General features: G+C 40.6%; 1 protein-coding gene and 2 pseudogenes across 1 annotated transcript; 2 read left to right on the forward strand and 1 right to left on the reverse strand.

The window, feature by feature from the left end:
- The first annotated feature begins 977 nt into the window (after positions 1 to 977).
- On the forward strand, positions 978 to 2,713 carry LOC149112807 (uncharacterized; annotated as a pseudogene).
- A 2,009-nt stretch (positions 2,714 to 4,722) lies between these two features.
- On the forward strand, positions 4,723 to 6,820 carry LOC149112808 (beta-4C adrenergic receptor-like). The gene has a single exon (XM_089289704.1). The coding sequence runs from the start codon at positions 4,853 to 4,855 to the stop codon at positions 5,708 to 5,710; it is 858 nt and encodes a 285-aa protein (XP_089145830.1). The 5' UTR covers positions 4,723 to 4,852; the 3' UTR covers positions 5,711 to 6,820.
- Positions 6,821 to 7,069: 249 nt separating this feature from the next.
- LOC149112809 (uncharacterized) lies at positions 7,070 to 11,579 on the reverse strand (annotated as a pseudogene).
- Positions 11,580 to 13,449: the final 1,870 nt, after the last annotated feature.

Consider the following 13,449-nt stretch of genomic DNA (forward strand, 5'->3'; position numbering starts at 1 on the left):
AATCTTCAACAACCAAATGATTTTTCGTGTTAAGGAATTGTGAACTCTATCGTCCCTATAAAGTCGATGCATTCGTATAATTAATCTCAAATTTATTTCTTGAGTGCAATTTCCCCCCCTCCCCCCCTCCCCCCCCCCCCCCCCCATGATCAGGAGTAATTCTGGTAGAAAATCAAGAGAAGATCAAGGTATTTGGATCTCTCTTGAAAATACATACATATTTGCCGGCTGGGAGGTCCGTATGGTGAAAAACCGTGACAGAGGTCTTGAAAGTGCTGCCCAAGGCCGCAGGCCGAGGGCAGCAGTTTCAAGCTCGAGGTCACAGTTTTTCACTATACGGACCGACCCTAAGCCGGCAAATAACATATTTATTTTTACAGGATTAAGTGCCATTACAGCGCCGAGCTACAAATAACCAAACAAATTCTCACAGCTTCGAAATACTCAATTGAATTTACTTACACTGACTTTCCTTGCCATTTAAAAGTGAATAGAGCTAAACTTTCGTTGGTTAATCGTCGATTGAAGTATAAAAAGAGCGAAAGATTGACGATTACCGCCGGTTCACTCAGGAAAATTGACCAACGCGACAATCTCACCCGCGCGGTTTCCCGCCGGTACAGTGACCGTGGTCAGAGATAGGAAAATCCGTACCGCACTAAGAACCAATCAGATTGCAGGATTCGTCACCGTGCCTTCTTGGGAAAAAATAAATCACGATATGTCCTTGACATCATTGTGCCGCCATTTTAACAATCACTTCTTATCCACAAACTCAGGTTATTCTTATAAGTAGTTTTTTTGAAACTTATTTCACAATAAAAACTAGCGATAAAAAACGACGTTTAGATCTCTCTGAGGCTCCCTGCCACTGTGGAAATAATATTCCCAAGGCAGTTGCTGGCACAGTTATCCAGAATGGTTCGAGACTAGCCGATCCCTATGGCCTGCCAAAAACACACAAGCGACAATTAGCAATGCGACCAATGCTCTCGGCAACCGGGACATATAATTACAAGTTGGCAAAATGGCTTGATGAAAAGCTTAAACCTCTATCAGCCAATGATCACACCATCAGTAATGTTTTTAATTTCGTGGATGCTCTCCATGACATGGAAGTTTACGATAACAGCATCCTTGTTTCATATGACGTAACTTCACTTTTTACCAATGTCCCTGTTTATGAGACGATACAAATTCTAGCTGAAAAGGTATTTAAGGACGACTGGTTAAATAAGCAGCATAATCTCAACATTACAAAATCAGGCTTGGTGGAGTTGCTTACTATTGCCACCAAGAACCAGTTTTTTCAGTTTGAGGGGAGTTTGTATGAAGAAACCGATGGTGTTGCTATGGGTTCGCCAATTGGACCCCTAATGGCCAACGCATTTATGTGCAGTATCGAAGATCGACTTCAGGACCAAGGCAAGTTACCCGAGTTTTACAAACGCTATGTCGATAACACATTGAGCATAATGCCTGACACCGAAACAGCTGAAGCATTCCTTTCCTTTCTAAATGAAAGCCATCCATCTGCCAACTTCACCGTGGAACTTGGCGAATATGGTAAACTTCCTTTCCCGGAAACGGAGATCAGGAAATGCAATGGTCGCCTGGAGACAAGGGTGTACAGAAAACCAACTGACACCGCATTACAAGAGCCACGTCAATGTTAGATACAAGAAGTCAATGCTAAAAACAATGCTGGATCGTGCCTTTAAAGTGTCGTCTACCTGGCAACTGTTCCACCTGGAATTTGATCGTCTCAAACAGACGTTCTCCCGACTTCAGTACCCAGCCTAACTGCTGCAATCGACCATCAGTAATTTTGTCGCCAAGAAAGTTTCTGGCGATCCAGTTTCCACACGAGCATGTAACGTAAATGAAGCGCCTGTCGATGTCAGAATGGTGTTACCATTCAAGGATAAGAGTTCAGTCAATTCCGCGCGAAGGCAACTTGGGGAACTAGGTGGCAAAATTGGAATTGATAGTCGCCCCGTGTAAACAAGCCGTAAGATCGGACACGAGATCAAACCAAAAGAAAAGAAGCCGCCTACCATTAACCAGCAACTCGTGATTTTAAGATCTTGAGACAGTGCCAAAGTATATTCGACTGCCTGATCTACGAAATGTTCTTTATAAAGGAGCTTCAGCCAACTTTGAACAAACAGTCAGATTCAATCCGTGCAAAGTTATGGCTTTAGGGGAAATTTTTCTTGCGGGACACGGCGGGTAGTCCCGAGCAGGCAAGATAGCTCCATCTTGCGCGCTTGGGTAGCCAATCACAGCGCAGGATTTAATTCATCTTGCCCGCTCACGGAGCTAGCCATATGATAAATTAATTTTCTATATCAGAGACACTTTTATTCACTCAGTTACGAAAAAGAACACGAGGTGGTCGGAAACCGAAACATACCAATCACGGGCTGGAACAAACTGCGCCTCAAATGGGGAGAGAGAGGGAGGTTGTTAGAAAGGAATTCCCACTCGTGCTTCCCCTATTTGCTTTCTCGTGCCTAGTACAGTCTGCCGGTCTGGTCTTACCACCCGCAAACTCGGACGAGAAAACGGTTATGGACACAAAACGTTTTGGTGAAATTCTTGGACTTAGATTTTCACTTGTTCGAAGCTCGCAGTTTTCCTCGAGCTACGCTCTTGGAAAACTGTTCGCTTCTCGAAACAGATGATGTCCGGGGACAAATATCCTAGCATATTTTCGCGTCAAATGGAGGCTATTGTTTATATAACGGCAGTTTTGAGATATAACATACAAACTACTACGATATATTCCCGGGATATATTCTCATGTGGAATTTCTTTGTTTGTTGTTACAAGTAAAAACCTCCTCTATAAACTCGTCGTGCTTGACTGCAGTTGGTATGCTGCTTGTCACAGCTTTCTGGGGTTCCAGAATTCACAATTTACAAAACGGAAAATGTCATGTTTGCATTCACGTTAATCATGCAAGACATTTTCTATTTCACTAATTATGTTTCATCCGGCGATATTGAAGAGAAAGCTAATTTGCAAGTAGGCTTTTTCGACATAAAGTTCTTCCGTTACCTGTTTACCTCGATTTTGGCAACAATTGGATTTCTTAGACTCCTATCGCTTTTTTTCATATATATAACATTTTCACAACACGTTTTTGCGACAGCAGAGTACTTGCTGCTACAACATGTACATTTTTAAAAACTCAGTAGTGCGTCTATATATATATCAAGGTTCTATCGGCTTTTTGCGCAAAAATAAGAAACGCCCTAATCCATTATAGAGCAGTATATTTGGACTCGAACATGATACTGAACGCGACAGGTTTCTAACTTAATGAATTAACAACAGTGTGCCCTGTGTAGTTTAAATGCCTTGAATAAATATACAGCTACAAATTCACACAAGGAAAAGTAAAGACGTTTTCTTATGTTCTTCGCCTTATTTGCATCTCTAAAATAAAAGGCTAATTATATTTCACCATTTATTCAAATCCATGAAAAGTTACTAGCTCGAATTCCAAACTTTCTCCTGGCTGATTGCCGCACATTTCTTGTAATGATACTTCTGAGAACTTGGTGTTACATCAATTAAGTATCTTTTTCTCTGCACCTGTCAGGTTAGCATTGTTTGATCTGTAAGGAGAAACTAGACATGGTTGAGGTAAAATATTCGCACGCAAATTGTATTGTGTTTTTCTCTTTTAAAAACTTGCCTTCATCCTTGAACTGCACTTAATTTATAGCCTGTAATTTGGTCCAATCTTCTGCCCGCATCACTAAAACTCGCGTTTGAAAGCAGTTAATTAATTTTCAGATAGACAGGTTCAACAAATTTGCAGCCTAGAAGTCTGACGACTCTTGTTATTGAACGAATCATTTGATGCTGTGCTGTTGAAACCGCATTACTCTTTGATTAAAAAAAATTAGGCTAATCTATTAATCTGTAAGCTATCTTATGTGTTAAATGGAAACACTGTAACCTTAAAATAACTGTACATGTAAACACCCGCACATTTATCTCACAAAATAAACAAAACAATTTGCGGGATGTAGCAACGCCCAGTCACGTTCAGTTTCACTTTTCCAATCATTTGTCTATAATATTTTTTTCCTGCGAACTTGCAAAACAAATTTAATAAAATTAAAAACGGAGTTGGCGCTTTTTTACTATAGCTACATATCTCAAATTTGGTGAATGCAATTCTTTGCCCAGTATCTTAACTTTGCTATTCATGAATTGTTCAGAAATTATTTTACATCGGATTCGCTCTCAAACACTGTAATTCTGACGCATGTTGTCTACCCATTAAGATGGCTTCCAAAACCGTAATAAGGTCTATTGAAATTTAACATTTCTTTCTGTGAAATGCAACTATATACAAAAATCTTTCTTCTGCTTCAGGCGAAAGTAAACTTAGTGAAGAATCATGACATTTTGTTGTTATGGAAATTCAAGTTCATAATCAACATCTTTTTGTAACTCACATTTTTATGGGAAATGCAAAATTAGACTCTCCATTTTTCCACTTGAACGTCTAAAATATACCTTAAGTTGAGTATTACTTATCACTTTACTAGCTTTTTCCTTTTTTTTGGCAATAGCGATGCACAAAACGAAAATTAAGTTATTAGGTTAAACAAAAAATGTCAATAGCTTACCTGTTTTATACTGACATTTATTTTTACATGAAAATAGATATTTGTTTATTACCCGTATTCATTAGGAAGTGTTTTGTTAATAAAGGACTTAAACCAACATTGCATCGTTTAAGATCAAACCATCTCATGTTCAACTCAGTCCATGGTACAAGTTCACTAAAACATTGCTCAGTGCTGTTTTTCAAAGTTCAAGCTGTAAAATGAACGAAGCTGACCCACTTTACTCGACGTACGTCGTTAACTGTGTGTTCAACGCTTTCTCAGCCTACACCGCCATCATGTTGAACATTTTAACAATACACGCGATGATAAAAACTTCGTCGTTGCCAAAGCCTTTGAGAACATTGCTCCTGAGTCTTGCTGTTTCTGATCTTGGTGTTGGTTTACTGGTTCAACCTTCGTACATCGCTGTAATGGCCAATCCTACCTATTTCACAAACACCGCGTTTAACATGATCTCACCTTTATTTGCTAGTGCTTCATTCTTCAGTGTTGTGGCCATAAGTGTCGACAGGTTCCTGGCCGTTCATCTTCATCTCAGATATCAGGAACTTGTGACTCACAAGTGTGTTGTAGCTGTGGTGATCTCAATTTGGGTTTTTAGCGCTTTTCTTACGTCAATTGAGTTTTGGATCTCCCTTGATGGCATCCTGCTCGTCGACCTCATCACCCAAAGTGTTGGCTATATTATTACGGGACTAATTTATTGCAGAATTTATTTTACTGTACGACGCCATTCAGACCAAATTCATTGCCAACAGATACAGGTAGCACAGAACAGCCAAATAGAAAGTGCTGCGTGGCAGAGAAAGTCTGCTGTCAATACTTTATACGTATATCTCATGTTTTTAGTTTGTTGTTTGCCAGACTTTTTTTGCGCTCGGGTCGCCCGTTTGATATGTCCGCAAAGTTCAGCTTTAAATGGCTGGTTTTTTTACTCACTGACCCTCTTTTTCCTCAGTTCCTCTCTGAATCCTGTTATTTACTACTGGAAGATGAGACACATTCGACGCGCTATCATAAACACATTGCGAGGCATATTTCTAAGGCAAAACTAAACAAAATTGTAACTGGACAATGATCGAACAAAATAGCACTGCTGTTAGAGTAACTTTATAGCAGGGCTCCGGCGGCACGAAGGGCCAGCAAGCGGAGCACCTACTCATAGGAAATCGTGAATCGCTTTTTTTCATGGTCATCATGGCTAGCGGTATTGCTCGTACATGGGCGCCTAGGTAAGACGACGACGTAGGCGCAACATGTCTGCCATACTCTGGCAGGTTGACCGAAAAATGCAGCCTTGGTTTACAGCTACATCTTTGATATTGGAAATCCATGTTATGGTCAATTGACAACTGTCAAAACAAAGTATCCGCTCACCAGTATCACGTGACGATATCGCGGGCTCAGGTTTAAAGCTTGTATGGCACACGTTTTTTTTAAGAAGCTGACCGCTGCCCAAGTACTGGTTTTCGATTGGATCGCATGCCGAAGCCAGGTCAACTTACTGTAGTCAGGGATCTGTTTCTCGAAAGTCCTGGAAACTTTTCGGGCCCGCAAAGCAGTTTTTAACTAGCGAGTATCTAAAAGCAGAAAGTTGTATACGCCTGAAACTTTTTGTATGAAGAGAACCTCTCTTCATATTAAGAATACGTGAATAAAACAGCTCTGTTGTTTTACCCTTTTACCCTGATGTTTCTTAATTCCTCGCTGAATCCTTTTATTTGCTGCTGGAAAATAAGACACATTCGACACGCTGTGATAGACGAGCTGCGAAGCATATTATTAAGACATAACTAGACAGTTCTCCTATAAGAGTAAGTTTAGAAACGTCATAACGACTACTAACAGTTTATCTCGACCAAGAAACTAATTTTTAGTAATTTAACTTTTTAATGGAAGCAAAATCTGCGAACATCAGATAGACTTTAGTCTCTTAATACGCGATGTTAAAAGAAGTATAAACGTTGTCTGGTTGAAAAGATTAAAAACATGAGCTTTGGGCTATCAGTCTATGGTCTTTAACGAATAAAATACTTTTCTGTGCAAATAGAAATAAACACCAAAAGAGTGAAAAAATTTAGAAACTAAAATGGCATAGGTGTGTGAAAAAATAAACTTAAAAGAATGTAAATGACATCTAAATTACAATAAAATGAAATATTGCCCACGCAACGGTTTTGAATTGTTGTCGAGATAATGATGATGATGATGATGATTGAGATATAGCAGAGATTTTTATGCAAATCAGTCACTCACTCACTTTGTCAATCAGCCAATCGCCAAGCGCAATTGTAGCGGAGTACTGTATACAAATCAGTCACTCGCTCACTCGTAATCGGAAGTCTTATACTCTAATCACCCTGAAACGATTATAAAATATTTTGTAACTAATCTTAATAAACACAAACACAGCATCAGGGGCGGGCATCTCGTTTATTGATGCAGGATACAGCGAGCGTTACATCATCATAAAGAAAACACAGCAGTGAATAAACAGAAAATTAAAAAGCAAAGTTGAAAGAGATGCCTTCGAGTGGCTCTTGCATAACTTACAAATTCTTAAATAGCCTACTAGCCCTTAGGGATTCACGCCTAAAATACTTCTACAGTTAACACGAACCATACATAGTGAACATACTCCAGTGTAATTAGCGAAACGTTACAAAATATATTTATACTCTAATCACCCTGAAACGATTATAAAATATTTTGTAACTAATCTTAATAAACACAAACACAGCATCAGGGGCGGGCATCTCGTTTATTGATGCCCGCTTTCGAAAATAAAGAAAGAGAACAAAGGAATCTAAGTGTGCAAATTTCTAGACACTGAAAGTAAAGATTCTAACCTATCGTAATATAGCTGTGACTAGCCGTCCTTGGCTCGATCAGTCTTCTATCTGCCGTGACATAAAAAGTGTAGATTGCTGATGCCTGCTCCTTAGCGGCCCATGTTCTTAAGCTATGTAGATCAGTTAAACAAGTGTATATGATATCCTCGTTCCGCAAACGCATGCCAAGTCTAAAACTTTATTTTAATACGAATTTTTTGAGAGCAAAATATGCTACATCTCCGAAGAAAATAAATTCATAAAATTAAAACTAAAAATTTCATATAATAAACATCTGTTTTGCTCTTACATATATAAATCTTGACAAATGCATCGCAAAAACTAACGTTACAGCAACGAAGGCTAGCTAACTCGTTGCCGCGGAGAAAAGCCCACTAGGCAGTCACGCAAATTGCGGCTAAGCGAAGATTAGCAGGATTAGCCTTGGCGCCCGCAAACCTATTATATATCCTCAAGATCATCTCGGGAGTAACAGCGCCCCCCTTTTTATGGAAACAGGTTTTGCAAGCTCAATTTTAGCCGCCTCGAGAAAACTTCTATCACAAGTCAAATCACAAGTCGGAAAGCCATACCGATGGTGTGCCCAATTTATGCCATAACAGGCAGAACCAAGTGTGGAGTAGAGGGAACTCTGCTGCAGCAAAATACTCCAAATAAGGAGCAAAAGACGTCTCATCAGACGGCAAACAAGCGACTTCCTCAAAGCGCGAAGACCATTCTCTAAATGTTTGAAAGTCACTTGAATAACGCTCTGTTGTTGAAGGGGCCTTTGCTTCACAGGCACGCAAGGGAAGACCTTCCGCTGACTTGCGAAGTCGTCTGGATCTCTTGAGTGGGCAACCTTTGAAGTAAACACACATCCACTTTGTAGACTTGAAAGATAAGAAAAGAAATGTGAGAACAATTAGAAAAAAAAATGCAACAACACGCAGATCAGAACATAAGGAAGGCCCAGAGGCCTAAATCTTGCATTCAGCACACTATATACTGGCAGTCCTGCACAAAAATGGCATGGCTCAACGGCCTAAAACAGTGTAATCACCTAAGATCAACCCGTGATAAACGGGCAGTCCCGCACAAAAATGACACGGCCCAACGGTCTAAAACAGTGTAATCACCTAAGATCAACACATGATAAACGGGCAGTCCCGCACAAAGATGACATGGTCCAACGGCCTAAAACAGTGTAATCACTAAGATCAACACATGATAAACGGGCAGTCCCGCACAAAAATGACATGGCCCAATGGCCTAAAACAGTGCAATCACCTAAGATCAACACATGATAAACGGGCAGTCCCGCACAAAGATGACATGGCCCAACGGCCTAAAACAGCGTAATCGTGACCGCGCGGCATGACTTCTCCATAGACAGATTCCACTGGACACTGGACTGTACAGCACCGACAAGCAACTAAAATCCTCCGAGTCAAAAGGGAACTGTTATTTGCCCCATGGAGATAAACATCTTTACCGTTCTCAACGTAGAGAAAATCAATAACAAAAGATCTGAAACCCCACCTACGGTCCACCAAAAAGGCCAAAAGGGAGCTGAAAGGCCAATAAAGAGTAACCAGTTCTATTGACAAAAACATATGTGGCGGATGACATTTTCAACTAACGAAACAGGTGGCACCAGCCAACAGGTTTCTCCTACCCAACTAAATGCTAGAGAATCTTCGAATAGAAACTGGGAAAAACTTGATTTTTTTTTTTTTTTTTTAACTGGAAAAGTAATCAATTGAACAGCGACCCCGATAAGAGGTTACTTCATGAAAATAGCTATCTTTAACTGACCAGTCATCAATCGACGATCTTGCATAAGTAATCAGCTTTCTCGTTAAATGAACGAGGTATCAACTCAGCCTCGATTTTGATATTACTTTCTTTGGCGGTATCAAATATATCACCGGCGAATTGAAGCGAACACAGTTTCATACTACCAGAATCGACGATCAAAGGTACAGATTGGTTGTCAGTAAACCACTTAACAGAGCACCCTGAAAGAAGATGTGCAAACTTTTCAAAGCAAAACAAACACAGTGGAGTTCTCTCCACGTGGTACTCGATCTGGTATCTACATAGAATCTCAGTTTTTGTGCGAAAACAGGCAATGTTACCAATGGCAATAAAAGCAGCCAATCCAATAGCGCTAACATCCGAGCATACAATGCAAGATAGTCTGCGAGCAACGTCTGCAAAACACTGGAATTGAGATACGAAACATTATTCTTCCAGAACTCCAACTGTATGGAAACTGACAACGGGTTAACAACAGCAGGAGCACACGCGCACTCGACCACTGAACCTATGGCCAGAAGATCAGAAATAGCCTGCTCGACAAATCACTATACTGGACTGGATGGCTGAGTGATTATTAGAAAACTGAGCTGAGGGTGGAATGTAAATCAAGAGAATCTAATACCCATCAAAAATAGTATCGCGAATAAAGCAAGAAGCACCTATATGATTTAAAAAATCTACATTAACCATAAGGTTGCCTTTAACTTAAATATAATGCGTTCTGTCCTGATAATCAGTCTTTTATTCATTCATTCAGTCATCAGGGCTAGTACAATTGTTAACCATCGGACTAACACCCCCATCGTGGCACAAGGGGGATGAAACCCTCTCCTTGGGTTTTCGTTCTATTAAGGTACAGGAAGCCCTGAGCTTGCTCTATAAAATAATGACATATTTTTTGGTTGTGACGTCGCATGACGTCATTTGACCCACCATCTTGGATAATACTATTTTCTTAAAAAGTCAAAAAATAATCTAGAATGCTTATGAAGCCAGAATGCTTATGAAATGTACAATTTAGTGAAATTCAGCAAAATGATGAACAAAGCTGGAAAAAAAAAATACAGAAGTATGTCGAAAAAGTTGATTTTTGTCCAAACCTATACGAAGTTTGCGGTTGCCATGACAAAGTCAAAAGTAATGGACACAATTGACATAACCAAAATTTACGCGAACGATGAATGAACAGCTAAGGAAATTTTTCAGCCCCTTAGAGTAAATTGTCTTTTCAAGACTTCCAAAAAACCTTGAATCACATGGTTCGACAAAATTATCAATAAGTTCAACCGGGTCTCCCAATCATTTGATTAAATTGAAAAAATTATATACTCATCTTATCCCATTCTCTTCAATGCAGCTTGGTATTTGCCATAAGTATGTATTTTTACTGCTTGGAGGGGCTGCAGCGGCTCCTCTAAAACGGCTTGGGCAGGAAGATGGATTTGCTCAGTGGCTTCTTTGGCCGCATCTGAAACACTTGTCTGCTAGTTGAGGCTGACGTCCACGAAAGGACTGCATGCGAAAAAAACAAAAAGGCTGATTAGAAGAAAAATAATTGCCGGTGGACAGGCCATGAGTGGATGGAGCTTCACTGGATGTAGAGCGGGTAGCTGTAGAGTTGGCCAGCTAGACGCATTTTTCCGCTTTTTCTCCCGGATCTTAGCTAGCGTTCGCATTTCGGCTGATCAGAGCTTTTTATCTTCCTCTGAATCTTCGGCGAGTTCCTCGATTCGTACTTGCACTGCTGCCCAAACAGCGGGGTTCTTGTCCGCGGAACGAAATAACTTGACTGCTGAAAGGTTTCCTTTTGAGATGGTCTTGCTTGTCCCGTCTGTTGCATCCAGCAGAGAGTTGCTGAACTCGTATTGTACTTGAGTTAAAAGAACTCGAAGCCTTGGATACCGTTTTTAGCCTCTACAGTTGAGACTGAGTGGCAGCTTGTTTCTCGTCGAGACCGCGTTTGAATGCAGCGAACTTCTGATCAAACTTAACGTCCAAAAGACGAGGAAACAATGTTCGTGAAGCAGTCTCATGAAAAAGATCTCCCTCAGTGAAGGATTGCGCGATCGAAGCGGGAACGCTCGCTCGTTCAGTATCCGGCGACATAACAGCAAAAGCAAAGTTGAAAGAGATGCCTTCGAGTGGCTCTTGCATAACTTACAAATTCTTAAATAGCCTACTAGCCCCTTAGGGATTCACGCCTAAAATACTTCTACAGTTAACACGAACCATACATAGTGAACATACTCCAGTGTAATTAGCGAAACGTTAAAAAAAATATATTTATCAATCAGCCAATCGCCAGGCGCAATTGTAGCGGAGTACTGTATGCAAATCAGTCACTCGCTCACTCGTAATCGGAAGTCTTATCAATCAGCCAATCACCAGGCGCAATTGTAGCGGAGTACTGTATGCAAATCAGTCACTCGCTCACTCGTAATCGAAAGTCTTATCAATCAGCCAATCGCCAGGCACAATTGTAGCGGAGTACTGTATGCAAATCAGTTACTCGCTCACTCGTAATCGAAAGTCTTATCAATCAGCCAATCACCAGGCGCAATTGTAGCGGAGTACTGTATGCAAATCAGTCACTCGCTCACTCGTAATCGGAAGTCTTATCAATCAGCCAATCACCAGGCACAATTGTAGCGGAGTACTGTATGCAAATCAGTTACTCGCTCACTCGTAATCGAAAGTCTTATCAATCAGCCAATCACCAGGCACAATTGTAGCGGAGTACTGTATGCAAATCAGTTACTCGCTCACTCGTAATCGAAAGTCTTATCAATCAGCCAATCACCAGGCACAATTGTAGCGGAGTACTGTATGCAAATCAGTCACTCGCTCACTCGTAATCGAAAGTCTTATCAATCAGCCAATCACCAGGCGCAATTGTAGCGGAGTACTGTAAGCAAATCAGTCACTCGCTCACTCGTAATCGAAAGTCTTATCAATCAGCCAATCACCAGGCGCAATTGTAGCGGAGTACTGTATGCAAATCAGTTACTCGCTCACTCGTAATCGAAAGTCTTATCAATCAGCCAATCACCAGGCGCAATTGTAGCGGAGTACTGTAAGCAAATCAGTTACTCGCTCACTCGTAATCGAAAGTCTTATCAATCAGCCAATCACCAGGCACAATTGTAGCGGAGTACTGTATGCAAATCAGTTACTCGCTCACTCGTAATCGAAAGTCTTATCAATCAGCAAATCACCAGGCGCAATTGTAGCGGAGTACTGTATGCAAATCAGTCACTCGCTCACTCGTAATCGAAAGTCTTATCAATCAGCAAATCACCAGGCGCAATTGTAGCGGAGTACTGTATGCAAATCAGTCACTCGCTCACTCGTAATCGGAAGTCTTATCAATCAGCCAATCACCAGGCACAATTGTAGCGGAGTACTGTATGCAAATCAGTCACTCGCTCACTCGTAATCGGAAGTCTTATCAATCAACCAATCACCAGGCACAATTGTAGCGGAGTATTGTATGCAAATCAGTTACTCGCTCACTCGTAACCGGAAGACTTATCAATCAGCCAATCACCAGGCGCAATTGTAGCGGAGTTTTGTATGCAAATGAGTCACTCGCTCATTCGTAACTATAAGACACGCTAGCTGCATTTGAACATCAATACGTTGTATTTGAACTGATGTTACACTGGCATACACGAAAGATCTAGAATTACTGAGAAACACCGATTGGAGACGAACGTGAAAGGAAAAATCTATATGAAACTACCCCAGGACCATGGAAAGAGTTTGCAAGATATAAATTACGAGTAAAACGCAAAGATCTTGTATAGTGCGTAGCAGAACGTAGCGACTTATGTGTTTATATATAACATGCACTTCTTGTTTCTAACTTTCATTAAAGGTCCTGATGATGGGACTTAAAGAAAAGGCTCTTCTCTTCTCTTCTCTTCTCTTCTCTTCTATTTTCTTCTCTTCTCTTCTCTTCTCTTCTCTTCTCTTTTCTTCTCTTCTCTTCTCTTTTCTTCTCTTTTCTTCTCTTCTCTTCTCTTTTCTTCTCTTCTCTTCTCTTCTCTTTTCTTCTCTTCTTGTCTCTTCTCTTTTCTTCTCTTCTCTTCTCTTCTCTTCTCTTCTCTTCTCTTCTCTTTTCTTCTCTTCTTGTCTCT

The sequence above is a fragment of the Orbicella faveolata genome, unplaced genomic scaffold (assembly GCF_042242905.1).
Source record: "Orbicella faveolata isolate gen_17 unplaced genomic scaffold, um_ofav_v1 contig_2, whole genome shotgun sequence".
Taxonomy (NCBI): Eukaryota; Metazoa; Cnidaria; class Anthozoa; order Scleractinia; family Merulinidae; genus Orbicella; species Orbicella faveolata.

What these genes read in the sequence shown, in the direction of transcription:
- LOC149112808 (XM_089289704.1), top strand. Translation starts at nt 4,853, where the DNA reads ATGAACGAAGCTGACCCACTTTACTCGACGTACGTCGTTAACTGTGTG.